This window comes from Geospiza fortis, unplaced genomic scaffold, assembly GCF_000277835.1.
Source record: "Geospiza fortis unplaced genomic scaffold, GeoFor_1.0 scaffold173, whole genome shotgun sequence".
Lineage (NCBI taxonomy): Eukaryota > Metazoa > Chordata > Aves > Passeriformes > Thraupidae > Geospiza > Geospiza fortis.
Genome location: NW_005054334.1, coordinates 1,205,619 through 1,228,384, shown reverse-complemented (window position 1 = coordinate 1,228,384; position 22,766 = coordinate 1,205,619). Strand labels below are relative to the sequence as shown.

At 44.3% G+C, this 22,766-nt stretch overlaps 1 protein-coding gene across 4 annotated transcripts in view; it reads left to right on the top strand.

Moving 5' to 3' along the window:
• Positions 1-22,766, top strand: part of SYN3 (synapsin III) — a 189,562-nt gene that overhangs the window by 12,024 nt on the left and 154,772 nt on the right. For all 4 annotated transcript variants that reach the window (XM_005421799.2, XM_031057698.1, XM_031057697.1 and 1 more), the window contains 2 exons: positions 7,443-7,921; positions 19,791-19,848. In XM_005421799.2, the coding sequence (XP_005421856.1) occupies positions 7,605-7,921; positions 19,791-19,848 (375 nt within the window). In that variant the 5' untranslated portion in view covers positions 7,443-7,604. The remainder of the gene's footprint in view (positions 1-7,442; positions 7,922-19,790; positions 19,849-22,766) is intronic.

Here is a 22,766-nt window from a genome sequence, read left to right as displayed (position 1 = left end):
TCCCTACAACATATCTAGTTCACTTAGTGGTAATGAAATACTTTGTTTACAAGCATTTTGAATAACCAGTCTATTGTGGCAGAACTGAAATAGAGTAGAAAGAAAATGGCACGGGAATGAGGAAGTGATCACAATCAAGACATGAGCCCCATTAGCACTGGGCAAGCTGCTGCAGTTTCCTCTGAGACCCTGCGAGTTGTCAGTCCCTGAGGCACCTCTTATCTGCATGAGCCCTAATGCATATTGGCAGGTCCTACATATTAAATACACCCAGCTCCTTGATTTTATTCAGATCAGCACTCTTCAAAGCAGCACGCCTCTCAGCTGAAGGAAATCCCTGCTCTATTAGTGGTGTGTCTGGTGCCACTTTCACTCTTATCACCATGAAATCAGGACTTGCAGAGTTGCTGCAGAAAACTTGAAGCGCGTCTCACAGCACACAACATGAACTGCATCAGATCCAAGATTGGGAAGGAAAAAGACAGGACCTTCCCAGCCCTGCTTACTTCCTTTTTACGATTTCATCCACTTAATATGCAGAGCATTTATCTTTACAAGTTCTCTGGTTGTACTGCTGTCTCCCGCTTTCCTTTACTATCACCATGAGGAGCCACTTTGGCATGTGTGTAACTATCAGCCTTAATGGAAGCATTAGCGTTGCTAGTGCTGGGGGTAGGAATGACCACAGTACTCCTGGGAAATAAGAAATGGAGCCAGGATGCAAACTCAACTGACTTTGAGATGGAGATGACTCTGTGGCATTCAAGGATTAGACACACTGCCTGCTCCAGTTGTGCTGGGTCTGGTTTTGCTGATAAGCAATTATTGATGTTGAACAGACAGGCCACAAAAGGCCTCCATAAGCTCATTGACAAGAGGATATTACCACTGAGACAACACTGCAGCCATTAGGTGCCAACAGGATTTCCAAAGTGAGACTAAAATGATGAAATAATATATTGTTTCCAAGAAGTAGCATGTCGTAATTTGTTCTTGGGGGATATTAAAGCCAGAGACTATTATCATAATATTCAGATTTATTTTTGCTAGAAATTTTTTCACTATTGTTCATGGCTTTAGTCATCTTCCTTTGCAATCTACTTGAAAGTCTGATGATCTTACAGAGGCATTTTTTCACTTTGGATTGTTTTTCCCCATCTTCTTTTCCTCACTTGCCATTATGAAATAATAGGAAAAAGAGGAAGCAGACTCATTTGCTGTGCAAATGAGGGTGTAGCTCTTGGGAAGTGGTCCCATTTGCACTTGGTTTGATATGCACACCCCCACTATCTTCAGGAGATAAGGCAGCTCCCCCCACCATGAAACTGCTATATAGAAACTCTGGCAGCTTTGCAAAAGGAAAATACAGATAAGATTTGTGAAACCCAGGCTTCCAGTTAAATAGCCACCCAAGCAGGCAGAGAGGATTTTTTTTAAGATCTACAGGAATGCAGCAATAAGACAATGGAATCACTGCACCTTTCTATGTTTCAGTGGCTTAGTGAAGCATGTTGAACATTGTGAAGTGATTAGCTTCTGGCAGAGAGACATCCTGCCATCTCTGACAGTCTCTCTGAGCAGAGAAATCGAATGCACAAGAGACTGGCTTCTTGTGAAAATCCACAGAAGGATGGGTGGAACTAGATGATTCTTAGGATCCCTCCTAGCCCAGGCCGTTCTCTGATTCTGGTGAGCTGCTGTCTAACACGTAGCCGGAGACTCAGGCTCCAGATAGGATTATTGTCTTGAGAGCTCTTTCTGCTGCCCTGCCCTGGCATCCCCTCCAGCTGCAGCCTTCTGACTTCTTGCAACTGCCTCCAAAGACACCATATGGCTCTGCTGGTGTCAGTGGAGTTTGTGCTGTAGTTTTGCATGCTCTGGAAAATTTAAACCAGTGTCTACATTAGAGGGAAAGTTCTCTGCAAACTGAAAACCAGCGTGGAAACTCTGCTTTCCTCTGTTCTTTGGGCTGGCATATAGTCTTTCCAATTCTTATGCTTTTTGTACGTGCTTCAGGTTTACAAAATGTGGAATATTTTTGATGGGGTATCATTTTCTTTTTCTTACCCATATTGTTGTAATTTCCTGATTTATGGTATTTCAGCTGTTGCTGAAAAATACCAAGAAATGTTTAAACATGTGAACCTCTTGAACCCAGGACTGTGGCAAAAAAATAAAAATCTAACAAAAATTCTAATTAATTTCAGAACAATTTGTTTTATTATGCTTTCAGTTCTTCCCAAGAAATGTCAAGTTATGCCAAGCTTGGGATGCTGAAACACTGAAACCATTCAGGGTGAAACATTGAAAGCTTGACAGTAATAAATAACCTCTTGCTTTCTTCTTTTTGAAATATACTAGAAATGTGGAAAATACAGTTTTAAAAAATATACTGTATGTGGAAGGCATCCAGCTGGATTTTGAGTTTCCTAACACGGCTGTCCCTCCACAGAGGTCGACTCCCACGTTATGTCAGTATGCCTGAAGGCAGAAAGGGATCCATGGGAATGTATTAGGACTTGAATGTATGCTGAAGGCAATCTGCAAAATGGATGTGAGAGGGTGAAAGTCAATGGTTGTTGCCAGGTGAGGAGCTTCCCCTCACCTTCCCTCCCACCATGGGGCAGAAGGAAGGGTGCAGTCTCTAACAGTGAGGTGGGGGATAATCCCTCCGCAGTGTTTTTCCATCCTGCTGCCCCCAGCATTGCTCTGTCAAGAGCAGTAATCAGATGCAGGTTGGTGTGGTTGTGTCAGTTCATTACCTGACAGCATGAGATAACAAGCTCAGGGGAAATCTAAGCATGGGTAACAGCTATCAGCCAGCTGAGCTGGATTCCCTCCAGACACTGCTGCACATCAGAAAATAACCCAACAAGAGATTTAAGTGAACATTCTGTTCTTGTTTTCTAACACATGTCAACAGGTTTTCTGAGATAACTTGCATCTCCATGGAGTATATCCTTGAGAGAAAGCAGGTAGGTGCTTGGCTGCTGTCAGTGTGCTGAGTGAGTAGATTGCATATCCTCCCTTGCTCTTCCAAAAATATCAGCCAGGAAGTTTAACTGTGTGTTAGTAAGGGGCTGACAGTGCCAACCTCGTGGCTGTTGTTTTCAAGGTCAGCTCCACTTGACCTTCTTCTTGCCTCATTTGGTTGCTCACATTGTTCCCTTTTGGTTCCCTGAAGGTGCTCACATTGTTGGGATTTCTGTGTGTTCCTGCATTGTCTGCTGGTTAAGCCTATTCCTGCTTGCTTCCTCCCTTTCTGCTAGTGCCTTCTCACCCTCCTCCTCCTGCTCCTCTCCCTGTCTCTCTTGCCTGCTGTCTTTCCTCAGGACTCACTCATTCTCCTGTGCCTCAGTTATTATTTCCCCACCCTGGAGCATAGAGCAGATCCCCAGCCTGCAGCTCCATGGCCCAGATGCTGTTTTCCCAGCTAGCTTTCAGGAGCAGCTGTTTCACTCAGCAGCAGATGACTCCTGCTTGGTGAGAAGCAGCTGCTTGTCTTGCAACTTGAGGAACTCCACAGGACCTGTTGCTTGGTCTGGAAGCAGCCCATGGGCTGTATTTGCAGTTGTGCAGGGAGCTCCCTTCCTGCAGGCAAGTTTGTGCCTGGCACAGCATTAAGTAGGTGATGTGGCTCCGTGTGAGCCATACTGAGACTGGTGTACACAGGGAACGTATGACTTGATGGTGCAGAGCCAGCAGCTCTCCTGCCTGTGGCTCTGGAGTGACAAAAAACTCTCAGCAGATCTGTCTTGCTTCTGATGGAGGTGTGGGCTCTTGCATTTGTTAAAATTGCAGCCCTGCTCACTTGCTAGAGTAAGATCTGTGCGTTCACTGTGTGGATGTTGTGCTGCATAAGAGCTACAGAGCCAGATTTGGCCTGACAGGCTGAGCCCTCAGGAAGTCCACAGAGAGTTTCAAGTTGTAGGAAAATGAGGTCCTAACCTACTCAGCCTATGCCTGTATGAAAACACCTACTTCTGAAAGTTAAATAACAGTGAGTGATGCAAAAGCAGACTATGAGGTTTTCAAGCAATCAAAGCAGTGTAAACTGCTGTCAGAAAAGCTCCTGGCAGTTTGCGCTGCTCCCATTGCAGAGAAGATCTCTGTGGTGGCGCTAATGGCAATTGACAAATCAATACAGTGAAGCCCAAAAAAAAAAAAACCCAAAAAAAACCAACAAAACAACCCAAAACAACAACAACAACAAACTTTTTCAATTACATTAGCCAGATCATTAGAAAAATGTATGTAATGAGAGGAAGACCATCACTCTGAGATGCCCAAAGTTGAGGAACCTCAGAGTGGAGCCAGGCGTTGCTCTCTGCTGCAGTGTCATCCATTGATTTTAACCTCTGTGTGCTTTGCCAGAGGGAGATATCCCTGTGACATCAGAGCTTAGGTTTCCTCTCCTTCCTCCCCAAGCCAACGGCATGCAGCCCAGTCTTAGCAGATAGTGGAGGCTGTGCCAACCAGCACAGGGAAAGGCCAGACTAAGTGCAATGTCCCAAACTCTCTAGACAAGAGACTTTTGCCAGCTCCCAGCATTTCCTGGGCAACAACTGCCACTACAAAACCCCTGGTGGAAAAAAATGACAGGTGACTGCAAACATTCCTGTTTAAAAGGGGCCAGAAGGAGACTGGTCATGGCCTTGCACTAAGTATGATAAATTGTTTAGTGCAAGCACTGAACACAATTTGGGAAGTCCTGTTGCAGAGGAAAACTGTGCCTTCCATGGACCTCATGGAATACTCTGGCCCTACACAGTCTTGGGACACTCTAGGTCATGTGCCTCGATGCTGTTCTTCCCTCACTGCAGGGCCCAGCAGAGACATTTGCCCATTTATTTACTTGCAGATGCTTTGCAAGTTATCCATGTTCATTTGGAGAGTGCAAATCTCTCAGGGGAGGAAGCAGCTATGCAAACACCTGGCAGAGAGGAAGAAGCACCTTGACAAAAATGGAAGTCTTTATGGACCCTGTCCCAAGGATACTGGCTTGTGACAAGAGCCTTGTCCAGCCTGTATGGCTGGGGGCAGGTTCCCTCCCGTGGCTGAGAGCTGCCACAGCAGGGACCAGCAGCTCTGTGATGTGCAAGTCGTGCAAAGAGCAGGAATCTTGTGCTGCAAATGCTTCTCCCAGGACCAGTATCAAATTTATGCCCCGTGTCTTGCCAGTTAACACCAAGGCCCTAGAAGAGAACATGCCTAATAGCTGTACACAGCAATGGGGACTCATTTGGAGTCCTTCTGACAGTGGGCAGATCTCTGGGATACTCCTCTTTAACCAAGACTGCACCTACTCCTGAATGGATTGTCACTCAGGGGAGGGGATTTTTCTTATTTGTGTTATGCAAGGAGAAAACACAGGTTCCTGAGCAGAGGACCGCACAACACACTTTTACCCAGTCTGTGGCATATAAATCCCCCAAAGCCTTTGTAGGCTGTTCTACCCCCATCATCCTGGACAGGTAACAGTGGATGGCTCAGTGCTGGCACTCACCATTCCTGCAGCAGGACAAGTATTGTGTGGGTGTATATATGGGGTGAGTAGCTAGCTCACAATTCATGGGTACTCTCCACTACCTGCTTTTTGGAGCAATTGCTGCAGGCAGTGCTACTGAAGTGCTCGCTGGTGTGTGTCTGCTGATGTTGAGCAGTCACCGGGTGCACCGGGACCAGGCGGGAAGTCAGCACAATACCCCGAGATACATTATCGACTGTGAATGTGGCAGGAAGTCATTAAAGATTTCCTGAGCCATTCCCTGGGAAAAGACTACCTCCAGGCTCCAGCACAGTCAGAGGACTTGCACTGCCAGGGCTTAGAAATCAAAAGAAAAATTATTCTAATCAGTCAGGGTCAGAAGATCCAGTAGGGAGCCCTCTGCTCTGGATGGATCCTGTGCCCACAGATTCAGGGTGATGATGGACAGCGAGATTTGGGGATGTGCCAAGGGGCTTTTTGTAGCTTGCTTACTTCCAGGTAGGCTCATCTGAGCCTCTCTAAGGGTTTGGGGGCTCTGACCAATTTGGACAAGGACAGGTCTGACTCTTTTGTCTGCGAAGCTTTGTAAATCCCTGTAGGTGAAAATAAATGAGAGCTTATTTTTAGAAAGCTGTTTGGTTGCTCCAAGAGCTCTCACCCACAGCTCCAGGAGAGACATTCACAATTCATTCTCTTGGACAACTGGGGAAAGACAATTTTCTGCCATCAGGAGGCAATCAGAATTTGGGACAGGAGGGTGAGCAGTAAGGGACCCCAAACCAGGCGAAGGCAAGGAGTTCCAGTATTTGCAGGGGGTCATTCAAAGAGACTTGAAGGGAGCTAGGCATAATTTAAACAATGATACCATGGATGCATGAGACTCATCTCACTTGATGTATGGGGTAACACTCATTTTTGTTGCTGCAAATATGTATGTCTTGAAAAATGTATGTGTTTTACCAGTAATAATTTTTTGTTGTTTTTCCCCTAAATCTCACCAACCAGAACTGAAAGGCTGTCTTAGCAGATAAAAATTTCTCAGGAAATTACTGTGGAAGTCTGTCTTCTGGGGTGTGCCTAGAGGTGAAATTTTTTTTAATTGGGAAATTATTTAATTGCTGAAATATTTAGTATTCTGAGTAAAAACAAATTCATCATACCATGGTCAAGGGAGAAGAGTCAAGTACTTATATTTCACCATGTTAGTTTTCTCATTTGAAGAGATGAGCAGAATAAATTCCCATTAAAACAAAACAAACAAACCAACCAAACAAAAAACACCAATGAGAGAGGAAAAAAATGTATGAAGATTAGACAGCCAAGTTTCTAGTTTGCAAAATTCCTACAAGTGAATGTCTAAAATCAGATGGCCTGCTAGTATCTACCAAACAACCACCAGCAAGGACCTGGCTCAGAGTCTGAGTGCAGAGAGGAGGAGAGGCAGAAAAATGTAATTTCTGTCACTGAACTTGATCAAAATGTGTATAGGAATTATTCTGCTATTTTTTATTTACATCCTATTTGAATTTTGGACATTTGTTCTTTACATTCAAAACCTTGCTCACAAGCCCACCAAAGATGATACAACTTTTTATCCATTTGGATTATTTGCTTGTTATTCTGTAATTTTCAACACACAAGATACTAGAAACAAGGTCCCTCTCATTTTAAAATTAACATTTATTATCAGAGTAATTTTTTCTTTGTCCACAGTGATAGAATTGTTAGCACCTAAGCTAGTGCAGGCTGGTCTCTACAGACCAGAAAACGTTTGGGGATGACAATAGTGACACATATTTTGTCCTAATTGTTTGACTGTAGCAGTGTGGAATACTACATAGCAACCAGCAGTCCTTTCTTCTGTTGATTAAGGTACCTGTCTAAGACACCAAAAGGAGGTTACTTAACTCAGTCTCACAGCATGTATCTCACATATATGTCTTTGATTCCACAGGAGAGAAGGAAAATATAGCTGAAAAATTAAGTATAGATCTCCAGCACAATTTCAAGGGGTAAAGCCTGCCTGCCTGGACTTTAAAGAAGTACCCACACGGCCACAGAGGCATCCTCCAGGACCGGTAACAGCACTGTTCAGTTTCCCCACAGCACTGCAACGATGAATTTCCTCCGGCGGCGTCTCTCAGACAGCAGCTTCGTGGCAAACCTGCCCAATGGCTACATGATGGACTTGCAGCGCCCCGACAGCTCCACGAGCTCCCCGGTGTCTCCTGCCACGGAGAGACAGCACCTGCAGCCACCCCAGCCCTCGCACTCCTCCTCCACTGGCAGCAGCATCTTCAGCTCCATCTCCAGCGCCATGAAGCAAACCACGCAGGCGGCTGCGGGACTGATGGACCACTCGGCCAGCCCCATGCCCCCCGCGGCACAGAAACCCAAGATCCTCCTGGTGATCGATGACGCGCACACGGACTGGTGAGTCACCCTGATCCCCCACTAATTCAGCTCCAGGGAGCTGGAGGGAATCATGGATTCTCATGGATCCCTGAGAATTCTCAGGGAATCACAGATAATCTGCAGGGGGTGCACAGATGCTTTCACATCTGGGTAACCAGCTCTGGCCCCCAGCTGGTGTCTGTCAGACAACTTGTGTGAATGGCAGAATGGGATTTTTCGTAACTTTCTCAGTAAAAAATGTTCATTTGGTATTCATTGATCAAATTCTTCATGACCTTAATATATGAACACACATAGGGCATTCTTGGCTCAGCAGGTTTAGCTAAGATGTCTAGATAGCTAGCAATGATCCTATGAGGTCACAGGTGATGGTGTGTTAATGATGTCATTCAGGACCTTAATCCACTGTGCTGACTCTAAAAAGTGACTTAATCTCTTCAGCTCTCCATCTCTCTTGAGCTTTTCTCTGTATGCAAATTTATACATGAATTATGAAAAATAACCAAACTTTGTACTACCTGTCAAGGGCCTTTCACGTGCTAAGCATAGCAACATGCATTGGCAAAAGGATCTCAGGCTCAGCTAAGCCTCAGATTTGTCTAGTTCATGCAGGTCTCTTTACAAACAAAAGTTTGGAAGTTTGTTTCCTATGATGTTGGGTAGCACAGTAAACTTTCCAAAGTGTTCCCATTTGAAGTCTTCTGAAATGTTATAGAAATTAATTACTGCCTTTTGTATGCTCCTTTTCAAATTCAGCTGGTTTAGAAAGCTTTAGGCAACTTGTCTGAGAGTCTTATCTGGGGGAAATACCCAGAGAATGTATTGTTTCATCTGCCAGCTTGTCGCAAAATAAAAGAAGGAAAGAGTAGCCCAGGTAAGAGGGCAGTATTGAAGACTTCAAAATGAAGGAAGTTGGGTTATTGGGTCTTGATCAAGAGAGATTATTTTATTTTTCTGTTCATCTCACACCACTCTTCAGTACAGTTATCACGTTTGTTCTTCTCTTTTTAACTAGAAGAATAGGGACAAGGTGAGACTTGCCTTTTCACGTGTATCTTCACTAATCAAAAGCTTAGCTCTTACCTAAAAAGAGACCATGACTGAGTACAACTAGGCTAGGCATCTTCAGCCAGCTTGAAGTAAGAGAGGGAAAACAGTGGGATTTTTCTCAAAGGAAGAACAACTTCTTCAGTGAGTGAGAAAGTCCCTGATAAGGTTGTCACCATGAATGTTTCCCTGGCCTAGTGTCTTTCATCACAGCAGCAACCCCTCAACGCCAGATGCATCAGTCAGCAACATCAGTCTGGCTCAACCAGACCTGATCTCTCTTTCCTGGGTGCACCACGAGTCTCCTGCAGGCTGATGCTCACTAACCTCTGTCTCTGCGAAGTGTTTTTGCAGTTCCTTGGAGATGCTGCCAGGTGGCAGTCCCTTAACACAGCATCCACCGTCTGGGAATGGGCGTGCCTTTGATGCTCCAGCATCTGGGGCTAAGCCAGCACTGTGTAGTCCAAACATCGTAATCAGAGAGGAAAGCCCTAGCTCAAAGGCCAATCTAGTTTTTCCTTGAGATTAATGGTGCTGGGGTAGTCAGGGAGGACAAAAGACAAGGAGGGGTTGGACCCTACTGCAGAGTTTTCATGTTTTAAAATACACACACTTCATTTGAATCCCTGCCTTTATATCTCCCAGCTGCTGTTCTGTCATGCAGACTTTGCAGTCTGTGAGCTGAGCTTGCTGAGGGAGCAGCAGCTGGGGTATATAAAAAGGAAGTATACCTTCCTTTAAGCAAGGCTACCCATGCTGTCCTCACTCCTTCACTCCTCTAAGCACTCCTCACATCCTGCTGTCTTGGCTATCCCTCTGCTGTCTATAACTTAGACATTTCTAGGAATGATGGGATATCCCTTTCACTTATCCCAGCTCTCTTACTCAACCCACAAGTCTGCAGGTATCAAATGCTTCTTGCAAAGGCTCCCTGCCTTTGCTTTCTCTAAGGCTGTGAGGACACTGAACAAAATTAGTGTATGAATTCATGATCATACCCTGATGTATGTATGACATGAAAAACAAGGAAAGAACATTACTAACCCTTGCCTGCCATGGCTCTTTGTAGCATGGACAGAAATACATGCCTAGAATCTTCCCCAGTTTAAAGGCTGGTCCTTTCTGAGAGAGCATAGCAATGCAACCATTCCAGTGGGCCACGAGTGCTTCCTCCTGGTCAATTTGGTATCTTCAGGAAATTCAGTGAGCCCCTGAGAGCAGCACTGAAGAGCAGTGACTCCATGGCTCCGTGGATGTTTATTTTTGGTAAGGTGCTTCTGAGCAACGCCAGTCACCTTCTTGGTCTCAGCCAGGGTGTTATGTGAGTTCAGGCTGAGCAGTCTCAGGAAGCTGTGTTTGCCTTGTGAGAGCCCAGCTGACAAAGCTGATTATCCAGGGATTCTGACTATCCCCTCTGCATCATGTACAGAAACAGTTCCAGACTTTGGAAGGTGAACAACAGCACATTGTTACTTCTGTGCTGGTGATTCTGGGTTTGGAAAGAGCATCATGTTTGTAATGCATTTCACCTCTGCCTTCTCTGCTCTTTCTACTTGTGAAACGTTTGTATTTGGTTTTCAAGAAACTCTTTCCTTCTCCTTTTGAAATAGCTAACTAAAAAATCCCCAAGAAATAACTACTGATGTGCTGCCCTTACTACAATGGTGAGGGGCTTCCACAGCGCCTCCTCCTCCAGAGCAAGTTACACAGGGTTTACAAACAAGGACCAGCTTGTTCACGGACAGGAAGGGTGAGAGACAGTGGAATCTGCCATTTGATTTCTCTTCTCTAAATGAAAACACTTTCTCAGAATTGGAGACTGTAGCAATATTGCCAAGCCAGACATTAATTTATCATCACTGTTTGTATTACAGCAAAGAGCTGCAGTTTTGGGTTAGGATGAGGTGTTGCTCAATTGCTTGACGAAATGCTTTAACAACCCAAATAGGCAAGTGCATGTTAAATGCACTTTAAAGAGACAAATGACAATCCTTTCTATTTTTGAGGAGCTACTATGTCTCTGATGGCACAGTGTAGCACTCAATTTCTCTCAGAGGTCTGAACGAAAGAAAGAGCATCCATGGAAATCATGGCCTGTCTTCCACCATAAAATCCTTGCTGTTCTGACATGCAATATGCTCTGGTTTATTCCCGGGATGAAGTACTATAAAAACAATGTGAGTCCCACAAAATATGATCAGCTGCTTTCTGCATTAGTAGCAGTAAAAGAAAGGTACATTTTATTAAGAACAAGGGAACTCACCCAGCTTTCTGTTAAAGTGGCAACGTTTTGACAAATTTTCTATTCTCCTGAAAGGCGCAGCTCTAAACATTGCAAGGAAGCATGCAGTGAATTGCCATGTGTGGGATGGGCACGAGAGGAAAATCCTACCTATAGAGCTCCCTTGTGCTCCTGGCTTTGCCAGGCAGCCCTCAGGGGCACACACAGCAGTGAGGGTGCCTGTGCATCAGCACACCAGGGAAAAGCTCACCTTCTCTGCTCTCATTATTGGCACATTTCTCAGCTGGGGAGCCTCCACCTGGAGAATGAGGCTCCTTCTGGTGGGCTGGGAGTATCTGTGCCTTGGGAGACTTCCAAAGACGCATCCACAGCTCACCTACAGCAGCTGCCAGAGAAAATGGAGCTCAGACATGAATACACGTGTGTGTGTGTGTTAAACACACAGCAAAAGGGAGCAGACCACGAGGAAGAGAGACAGCAGAACTCCAGGTGGTGGCACATGGGCCAGCTCCAGCAGCCTGACCTCAGCCAGCAGGGAAGCATCCCACCTCTGGCAACCTCCTCACCCACCATGCTATTAGACAAAATTGTGCTCTAGCTGGATTGAATTTCTCAGCAGATCAAACAGGGTTTTGCACTGTGAATTATTAACCCCTATCCTCTGTGAAAGTGCTCAGCTTTCCAGCCTAATGCTTCGTGTTTAAACAGCTTATGGGGGAAGTGATCAAGCACAGCTAAGGCTCCTATTAGCCACACATGCTAAAAGCATTGCTTTCTGGACCAGACAGCATAACAAAGTTGTTCTTCTTGCATTTGCTGGATATCTAAGTTACATTTGTGAAGCAGCTCATGTGGCTTTTCAAAGCCATTGGTGTGTTTTGTCCACATTTCAGGCTGTTTCCAGAGCTCACAGTGCTGTGTTTGCTGCCTTGTCCAAAATACAAGTGCCCTGCGTGCAGCAGTTGAGTATTGTGAGTATTATATACACAAGTATTGTGAAATGCTTCACCAAAAAATGAGTCACAGAGGATATAAAAATTGCACTGTTTTATCTCCTCTTTAATTTGCAGCCAAATCTGCCTGAACATACTGTCTCCAAAAATTTTAAGATCAAGGAAGAGAGAAACTGTGATTAGCACTGAATTAAATCCTCTTAAAACATTTGAAATGGTTCTTTGTATAACAATAATGTCATGATTCAGGTCTAATTATGGACTGATTGGACAGGATTATTGTTTTATACTGGTCAAAGGAAATAATCAACTTTTTTTGAAAAGAAAATAATTTTTCCTTCTGAAACATAAAAATATTGAGCCCTAAATATGTCATTTTCTAAAAATCTGATTGTGAATAATAACAGTCTAATACTGAATTTTGGTAACATCGGAGTTCCTAAATACTGGGACTTTTTTCAAGGAATTCCTTTTAAAAATATTCAGTAAGTGTCATGAGTCATTTCATGCTTTCAGTAGGCTGAAGGTGATATACTAAGACTCCTATTAAGAGGAGAATTCCTGTACCTAACTAATTTAAACATAATGAGAAGTTTTGGAGTTTAAGCTTGAACTAAGGAATTTGCTGGTAAAATTTCAAACTTTTGTCTATATTTCCTGGTAAGAAAGTCCCAAATCATCTAACATGATGGTCACTGACAATAGATTATTATGAATAAGTTTTTTTTACACGGTGGTGCGCTTTTAATGTTTCACAAGTTCTGTGCAACAATGTAGCAATGATTTGAAAAAACTTACACGTAAAATTCACGTTTTCACAAGTTTGGTTTAAAAGCCCTTATATTTTCATCATTTAGCTTTGTCTACCCAGGACCAAATATTTTTTTCCTATGCTTCCTGCCAAATTCCACTTTTTGAGAAGTGGAAAGCAGAAAGTGGAGGCAGAAAGTTTGTGTTAAATGAGTGTGTGTGTTTGTGCACATACGCACGCCTAGGAGCAGCATGGAGAGTTTCTGTATTCCCTAGCATACAGAAAGGGTGAAAAGCAGACAAGGCTGTCAAAATTTTTCAAGAAATTGCATTTATCACATCACTTTTCAATCTGTTTTAGGTATAGCACCGTCATGTCTGTCTGTATTTTTGTCCTGCATATGTAAAGTATCTTGGGATCTAGTCCCCCTAAATGAAAGGTGATACAGAAATGTAAAGGATTAGTATCATTACAAAAATAGACGCAAGGAATATGGAAAACATTCCCCACCAGGCTATAACTATGTTAATGCAAGTCAAATCAGGGTCCTTAATTACTTTTCCAGAGTTCCTATAAATGCATAGAATTTAACCTCAGAATGTCCTGCCTAGTCCTGTACATATAAAAAAAACATCCAACAAACCCAACCCTCAGATACATTTCTCAAGATTTGTGAGCCAGATTTTTCTGCCTGAAAGTCCACAGCCCTGCCCCAGGATTGGTCCAAGTTAGGCCAGTTCTACTGCTCCTCAAATTCAAGGAGAACTGAAGTTGGCTGGAAAAAAAATTGCAAAATCCTCAACAAAAATTGATACCCCTTGCAAACAGCTCCAGGCCATAGTATTTAGATTTAGCAACTTGGAAATGTTTCAACAATGCACTACTTTGATAATACACAAAAATCAAATTGCTGCCTCATGTTGTACTTAATGCAGTACCCCACCTCCACCCCCCAGCCTCCCAGCCCCAGCTCTTTGTGGGCAGCTGGAATGTGACCACAGCACAGCCTGGGTGGGGGACCAGACCTACAGCAAAGTGTCCTTCCTATTCTGACAGCTCAGAGAAGCACAAAAAGCTGTGCCCAAAAGCAATAGTGCTGCACTAACTAGTGCTGCTTCTCTTGGTGGGGGATGGCTTTGATTACCCCTGTTTGATGAGCAGGAGGTGGCACAGGAAGATGCTGGGAGGCCACTATTGTGTGGGACTCCACAATTCCTTGAATAGGACAAGTGGCCTGAATGGTTGTGTCTGCAATGGTTAAAGTGCTGGTGGCTTGTCAAGCCAGGTCTCCCCGGAAAACAGGCCTTCAGAAAGGGAGGACTCACAAAGGAAGATTTTAAAAACACTTCTCCCTTGCTGCCCCAACGCTTCCCTTGCCATCTGCATTCAAGCCAAGAAAATCCTCCCAGCCCTGTAGGGTGGGTCCTCAGATCTCATCAAGGACCTCACGAAGAGGACTTCCTTTATCCAAAAAAACCCTAATCTGTCCTGCCATCGGAGCCCAGCACAACCCCCTTCGGGTGAGGCGTTCCTTCCCTTGATGTGATCCCATAACTAATAATGTTTCGGGGGTGGTTTTACAGTAACCAGAGTGGGCTGGGTCTGTGGTTCTTCCCAGAAGGCAACAAAAGAAGTCTGTTCCCACAGCCCATCCGAGGACACTGAGGACACACCTGCAGCACTGCGGAGCTGGCTCTCTTCGGTGGCCTCAGCAAGTCAGGTGGTGAGAGCACCAAGAGCAAGGTGATCTTGTCCGTGGGAGGGGCACGGCTGGTCACAGCACTGCTGTGCCCAGGGATGGAGCTGAAACTTCTATGGAGCTCCTGGCAAAGTAGCAGTGTATTTAGGGTTACCTTTTGACCCACCACAAACCTGAGATTTACTCACTGGTCCTTCCCTGTTGGTATGTACAATGTGAATACCTTTTCTTTCTTTCTGCCCTTGCCTCTGGTCCATCTAACTTTTTATTCAAACCTTGTTTTCTGAGGTGTCAAAGCACACATCCATCACTCTTATTCACCATTCTGACACCCTCACCTCTTGCCCCAAGGTGCTCTTGGAGAATAAGTATTAATTACCAACCAGTCCACCTCACAGCTGAGCACTGCATAAAGGTCTCTGTGCCAAAGTAGATGCGGACAAAAGCTCCAGCAATTTGCAGACCTCAGCATTTATGGAGTGATTTTTCCCATCCCTGTGCCTTGGGAAATCAGGAGTTGACCATCTCAAAATTTCTTACTATGTACAGCTGGGAATTTCTGAAGTGGGGAAAAGTAGTGGAGCGAATAAGAACTGGCTCCTGAAAGGAAAACCTTCCTTATTTTCAACCTAGAAAAAAAAAAAAAAAAGGGCACTCCTCCCCCTTCCCCTCCCTGCTGCCCTTATAGCGTGTAGGGGCTGGGGGGGTCGGGGCATTCCAGCAGCTGCTGGCCAGTATCCTGGAAACTGCCTCCTTTTTCCCAGTCTCAGCCCCTTTTATGAAGGAGACAATGTGGACATACAGTGAGTGCCTTGTGCATCACTTGGGCCCCCAGGCTCTTTGACATGGGGATTTTATACAGCGGCTCACCACCTCCCCACCCTCCCTGGGGTGTCCCCACACCCAAACCAGGGGGCTTCAGCCTTGCCTTTTCCTAGATTATTCAGAAAGAAATTACATGCCTTATTTTCTCAAGGGCTCAAGACAAATATGTGTAATGTGATGCTAGGGAAATAATTCAGATAATTCCAGAATTTACCCATGGATGCCTTTTGGTTTGTTTACCTGAGTCTCTTCTTACCATTTCTCTCCTTCTTCCACCCACTCGCTTACTCACCTCTCCCCAAGAGTCCTGTTCATTTTCTCTTCATTGTGTTTTGCTCTGGCCCCTCCACAGCATAGGAAAGGCTGCTTCCTGCTCTAGATAAGTGGTTTCTATGCAAAGTTTGGCTTGGCTTTCTCTGCTTGTTGTGTCTTGATCCAGAGGCACAAGCTCAGTCAGAGGATTTGGAGGAATTTGTCATTACAATATCCTAGTGTCCTTCTTTTGCATGCTCTCAGTGAGGAGAGCCCATTTCTGAGTGAAGGTACAAGCCAGCTCTTGAGTTTGTAGCTCAAGGCCTCTGCTGAACAGTGGTAGAGGTGTGAGTCAGAGCTCACTCACATCACGGGGGATTTGGGCTCAGGCTTATTGTTCATCTGAAGAATGGCTTCCCAGTTTCCAAGACAGCATTCCAATATTTGCTGTATCAGTTCCACTGAGGTGTCTCCTAGGAAGATCTGAAAATCAGTGAATTAGCCTGAGGTAGGTAATGGGAGGTGAAATGATCATTTATTATTCCCTACTGCTGGTAAAGGTACACTCCATATCTGACACAAAATTGTTGTATATGCTTCCTCTAACCACGGTAATTGAGGCTGGTTTACAGAATATCTCTACAAAATAAACTTATATCCTTTCCAGATTAGTTCATAAGAAGAGGCTTTCAGTTTCTTATGTCCCTGTAATCATGTCAGAGCTGGGGCAGAAAGCAAAACTTAAGTTTGTTTGATGTCTTTGCACCCATAAAATACATTCTTTTCCAGAGCATGCAGCTTCTTAATCAGAAAGAGAGAGGGGTTTGAGGCAATCTTCTTTCCTGCAAGCCAGGGCAGACATTTGTCTGTTTATCACAGTCCTTCCTCCCTCCCAGTCCATGAGGCCACATTTAAATGGATTGCCTGGCTCTATAAATCCCACCCAGGAACTGCTCTTGAGCATGGCCCTGCAGTTTTCTTAGGTCAAAACATGTTTACATGCTAATTCACTGAGATCACAGCAACCACACCAGCCCATCTGCACCCTGCCTGGCCAAATTACAGCTCTGTGTTGTGCTGAGCTGAACATCTGCCATGCTTTAAATAAAGGGGTGGCCAGCCAAGCAGTGGTCAGTGCTGCAGACTGCCTGGCAGAGGCGGTGGGTCTGTGTGGCCAGTGGCTTGCCCAGTGTCCCAAGCTGGGGACCTTAAGCCCTCCTGGGGCCATGAACTGCTCCTCTCATCACTGGGAGCTGAAGGTGAGTGGGGACACTTCCAAGGTTCCCAGAAAGTTTTTGGACTGATCTTCTGGGCACAGCTCCTCTGCTGCTTCGCTACAAGCTGCCTAGATAACTCTGCAGCAGTCAGGTCCTAGACAGAGGTCTGGAAGAGACTTGCTCAGGTGGTTTTGGGGCAGAGAGCATCCACAAATGTGTTGTGCAGCCAGGAGTCTGCCAGAAACATCCTTCTCTCTTTCTCATGCATCCCCACCACAGCAGCGTGGTCTTCCTTTCCTCTGTCTCATGCCCACTGTGAGGACCACAAGGCATTTCAGACATTGTGCAGAACTGACCAAAAGAGTCTCTTGCAAGAGATACTTCCACAGCATTGGCAATGATTCCTTGCTTAAAATTTGAGGGGCTCCAGGAGGATACTAAGACCATTTTTCATTTCATTGTGATAGCCTCTACAGCCCAGGGGCTCCAAAACCCCAGGTGAGAATTGAAAACATCACTCCATCCATTTCAGAGATGTTTCCGTAAGAAATGTTTTATTCTTACCCTGGGCTGTGTCAAAATGATGGGCGGACCAAAATATTTGGCTGCAAATTGCTTGGCACCTGTAGTCTTCAGAGACACTCAGAGCAGGTTAAGCTTCCTGGGGGACTGTTTTGGGAAGAAAGTGATATATTTTACTGTTAAAGGAAAGTTCTAGGGACATTGGATGAGACAACTTGTGTGGAAAGAGGGATAGGACAGAGAGGTCACACAGTGTCTAAGCTGAGGTGCCTTGCACTACTCCAGCAGCTCCTAATGCTGGGCGCACCCTCTGTGTGACCACCCATAAGCCCAGCCAGTACTGCAGAGAGGAGAAAGATGGTTTTGTGTGGAGGCTAATTTCCTGGACCAGGCAGTGGAAGCCCCTTTGATGCCTCTGAACCAGGCTGAGGACTGTAGTCAATCACACTTCATTACAAGCTGAAGCAAAGCATCACCAAGGAGTTTGCAACCAGCCGGTCAACAAAGAGGAGAGGCCATAGAGGGAGGAAGTGTGTTCCATAAATGTGGGTAAGGAATATATATTATGAGCATACTGGGAATAAAAACAAACTTGTACCAGGGAATAGTATGCCTCAAATTTCAGAGCAGTTCCTGTGAGCCCTCTGAAAGCTTATTGCAGTTTTTAAGAAGTCACTGGTTCCAGCAATATCCCCAATGTTTAGGAGTGAGGAATGTTGCCAGACCCTCTTGAGCCATGCCTCGAGAAATGTAATAGAATTATTAAGTGCATTTAGAGTTCCTGTTTATTGTTAGAGGCATGATGTCTTAGCATGTCTGCTGAGTTGTTTTTTTCATAAAATGCTCATAAATTAAAAAAAAAAAAAAACCAGGAAAAAATGGACAGAGATCTGCTTTTTATACCAAACAGGGTTTTTTTGAGTCACCTGGTCTTGGTTACACCTGGCTGCTACATTGTCCCTCACCTATGCAGAAGTCTTACAGGCTGATGGATGGGTTGTCTGGGAAGGGAGGTGTGATACAGCATTCAGATGTCCCTGTTAGAATTAAGCAGAAGGCTTTTGTCATTTTTAATGTACTTTTCTATTATAATGAAAAATTTTTCCTTCATTTTGAGCAAGAATGACAAAACAACTTTTTTATTTACACATTACATTTCTGGGGGCGGGGAGCATGCAGCTATAAACTGATGTGATTCAGCCACGGGGAAAATTGCCTTCCTACTGTCTCTCCTTTTTTATTGGAACAAATAGACACATAGTAAAAATGCAAGCCAGTTTTTTTTTTTCTCATGCTATAAAATAGGGAGCAAAGCCGGCTACCCCTCATTTTCCTTTACCTCTTTATTCTGTCCTGTCTTTGCCAATTGGAAACAGAACCCAGAGTTACTTTGTCTCTGGAAACAGCTCTTGTAGGGCTAAACTGTTTTCAATGCTTTTCAAATAGAAGAGCCCTTTGGAGCCTACATGGCCTTCTGAAAGTTTACAGGGGAGGAGGACAAAATAAATTCATATTTTCTTCTGTCAAGCTTGTTTGGTGAGACGGAGAACTGGGGAGAAATATTCACTGGGAAATTTATATTGGCAATTTCTCCACTGACCAATCAATATAAGGGGCATTATACATAAATATGAATACAAAAAGCTAAAACTGCCTGTCTGTCCTTTTCCTCTGTTTTCTTCTCCAGCACTACTGACAGCCTTCCCTTTGCATGAATAACCTACTAGAAGTGCTTTGTTGTCTGCGTAGTGTGAGGAGATAGGAACAGAGGTGATGGAAGCTGTATGTTCTTCTCACAGCAGTGTTCAACCCCAAAGGAAACACAGTTTCTGTGTTCCGGAGAAGAGATCCTTCATCAGTGACCCTGTAGAGATGCAGAAACAGTTTCCCTAAATCAACAGCAAAAAGGAACAGAAGTGGAAAGCAGCTCTGGAGTGAGAGAGCATGAGAACAGGCTTCACAAGTACTTCAGCTGTGAAGATGATAAAGCTCCTTGCTCAACATCAGAAGAAATTCCTGATGCTGTGCCATATGTTGCTCTCCTTTTACAGAATAAAGATTGAGTATTAAATGAGATATAGCAAGGAATCACTGATTAGAGTTGTTCCCTGGAAAAGATTAGGAGAACATTTGGTTTTCAGTTTGAAAATTAAATGAAAAAGTAACAAGCATTGAAGGAACTTTCCAATGTGGTTTTCATCTGGCTTGGCAGGTTTCTCCTGGAGAACAGAAAGGTAAAAGAAGATAGGAATTAGAAAAACATGCTGTGACCCGGATAGAAATTCTTCATCAAAAAAGGGAAATGCAGAAGCAAAACCGTATGTAATGAAAGCAAAAAATCTTATTTAACCATGTTTATCTCTCTTGTTTCTTCTGCAGGGCCAAATATTTCCAGGGGAAGAAGGTGAATGGAGAATTTGATATCCGAGTGGAACAGGTCAGTGCCAAGTGAATTTCTCTCTAAGGAATGTATGTGGACACAGCTAGGGAGAGGTAATCTGTCCCAGGAACAGTATTGAGGTTCATAGCCTTGTTTTTGTGCTCCACTGGGCACTGGACACATTCTGTTTCCCTGTTAGCCTTGGCACCAAATATTCATTTCAATTGAAGCCTCTTCATGTTGGGGTCTGTCCCCTGCTCTGTGTGTTGGTGCAGTGTCTGTCAAAAGAAGTCCCATATGGACTGAGACTGGAGGCTGTTGCCAAAAGAGAAATTATTATTAATAATAATCATCTGCAGCCCCCCAACTCGAAATGAGGCATAAGAAGAGAGAGATGTAGAGATAAGAAGGTGGTCCTGAAGGAACCATATGCTTGTTTTATACTCATTAGGACTATAAAACTGTTTGGGTGGGTAAAGAAAGCTGCTGAATGTTGTTTGAATGACCTGATAGTTTTGTTTTTGTAAGGCTGTTGATTCTGCATCGTGTGCGTGTACAGATTATTAATGCAGTGCTTTTGAAGGCTTTCTCAGGACCCCTTGCCCTTGAAAAGGTGTTTCTTTTATTTTCAAAGGAGTCCTGTCCTGTTGTCTATGACTGTTCATGAGCACACATGTTATGATCAAACTGTGTCTGGGACAGATTTTTCTTTTTTTATTGATATCACACTTGTCAGTCTGGGTGGTATTAGCAAGAATAATTCTTCCTGGCATTTCCTTATCAAAGTATTTATTTTGTTGTCAGCCTTAGCAATTATTCTAAAAGAGAACAGAAAACATTTAAAAATTTACAAATCATGCTACTCACTTAGAAGCATGAAACCAAATCATTTCAAGGCTCTCCATCATTCAAGGTGGGTTCAGCTTCAAAGCTAGACCTGGTACTCTTCAAAATAGCCTGTTAATTCCTTCCCAAACCTCCAGTCTCTGCCTTTCCGCTCATAATCCTTCTCCTCAGATGTTATTGCACTTGAAGTCCTTATAAAGGAGCTGCCTTCAAATGTTTGGTGAGTGCAGAAGGTCAGGAGTGGACTCCTGATCCTTGCTGGGGGATCAAGCTGTGACCCTTGTCACCATCACAAAGCAGCTTATCACGTGTCCCCACGGGCTCTTGTAGGGAGGCTTTCCCATTTTACCTCTTGAAATCCTTCACATAGGCTGAATACCCACGTTCCAGATGAGGCAACAAATTGCTCCAAGCAAGACCATAATGCAATTTCCCTGGTGAGGACCATGGCTAAGCCCCTGCAGCTTTCATTAAATGCCCACATAGGGACTGCAGCACTGCCCAGGGGAATGAAGCTCCCAGTGGGTAGGAGAGTTGAGGAATGGAAAACAAGGATCCTGGCTATTTCCACTTTTCCCCTCCCTGCCAGCTCAGATCAGGCAGCCCAGCCTCCATTTAGTGGGCAGGGAGCTGCTCTTGACTCCTCCAGACAGTCAGAAGAAGGCATGATGACTTTTCCCAGCTGGATCACTATCTCTCCAGGGAAACACAGAGGCTGCATTGTCAAGGGCAGTCCTTGAATCTGACCCCAGGCCCCTCTTGTGTATTGTTAGGTCAAGAGAGAGGTGCTGATTCCTTCAGACTCTGGCTTTTTCTCCCCTTCTTATTTTGTCCACCCATCCTTGCTCAGCATTTCTTGATAGTTAATTTTCACTCATTGCTTCTACTCTATTTATTTGGAGCCTTCCTAACTTCACCTCTTCCTCAAGAAGTCCAGGAGCCTAATCTGTTGTGGGAACAGGTCCCCTGAAGTTGAATGTTGACCCTCTCTACCTGAAAAATGAATGTTCTTCCACAGTTTTCTTAAAAAAATAAAAAAGAAAATAACTGTGTTAATTAACATGGTCCCCATCTTTCTCTGTGAGTTCCCAGCTCACAGCCCTCACTCCTGTAACTCTCCCCCACGTGGCACACAGGCTGTGCCATGGTGCACAAGCCTTAACCTGGCTGTTCAGTTCTGAATAAACTCTCCATCAGAGACTTCGATTCTTAGGCACCTCTTGAATCCTGAGCATTTAGTCTGCTCAGTAAGTTCATTTAGTTTTTCATTTTTCCATGTGATCCTGTATCAGATAACCACACATTATTAACTCAGCCAGAAATGCAGTTTGCCTTAGGAACTTTTTTTAGATTTTATAGGCAAAAAACCACTTTTGATCTGAAAGGCTAAATAACAAAGAAGTTTGAATGGCAGAAAGCAATGAAAGGAAATATCCAAATGTTAAATACTCTTGGAAAACCACTCTGGGAAAAAGCCATTGCCTTATTTTTATTGCCCATGCTAACTCTTTTGCCATTCTTCCAGGATGTTCAGTAGCTGGTTTGAACTTTTTCTCTCCTCTTTCACATCCATCTCTGTTACATTTTAATTCTTTCTAAGCAAGCCATTTTAGCAATCTGCAGGGGAAGCAGAAAAGGATAGTAGGTGATATTTTTTGAAAGCTGTGACATCACTTATTTGTAAAGGAGCGGGAGTGCTGCAAGCAGCAGTGTCTCTCCCTCTCTCAGTTATCTAATCTGGTTTTACACCCCTACCAGCTCTCCAGGGTGCCTCCCCCCTCCTCTGAGGAATGCAGGACATTTGTGATCATGCTGTCCTGCTCTGTCTGTCCCCCACACCCAGCTCTGTGGAACGCATTGGCTCACTTCAGCTGAATTCCAGAAACAGACAGATGTTTGAAGATACTAAGTTTCTGCAAGAGGTGAATCCAGTTCATGTTAGACGCTGGGTAATACACTGGGAAGAGGCTGTTTAATGCCACCCTGCTGCTCAGGGAGCTGCAAGTCTTAGCTTGTATGAAGATAGGTTTCATGGACTCTCCAATAACGTTTTCTGGTTCTTTGGCACTGAGTGAATTGCATACCTTGATAGCAAGCCCAGGCCCTAGTTCTTCACATCCATTATCCCC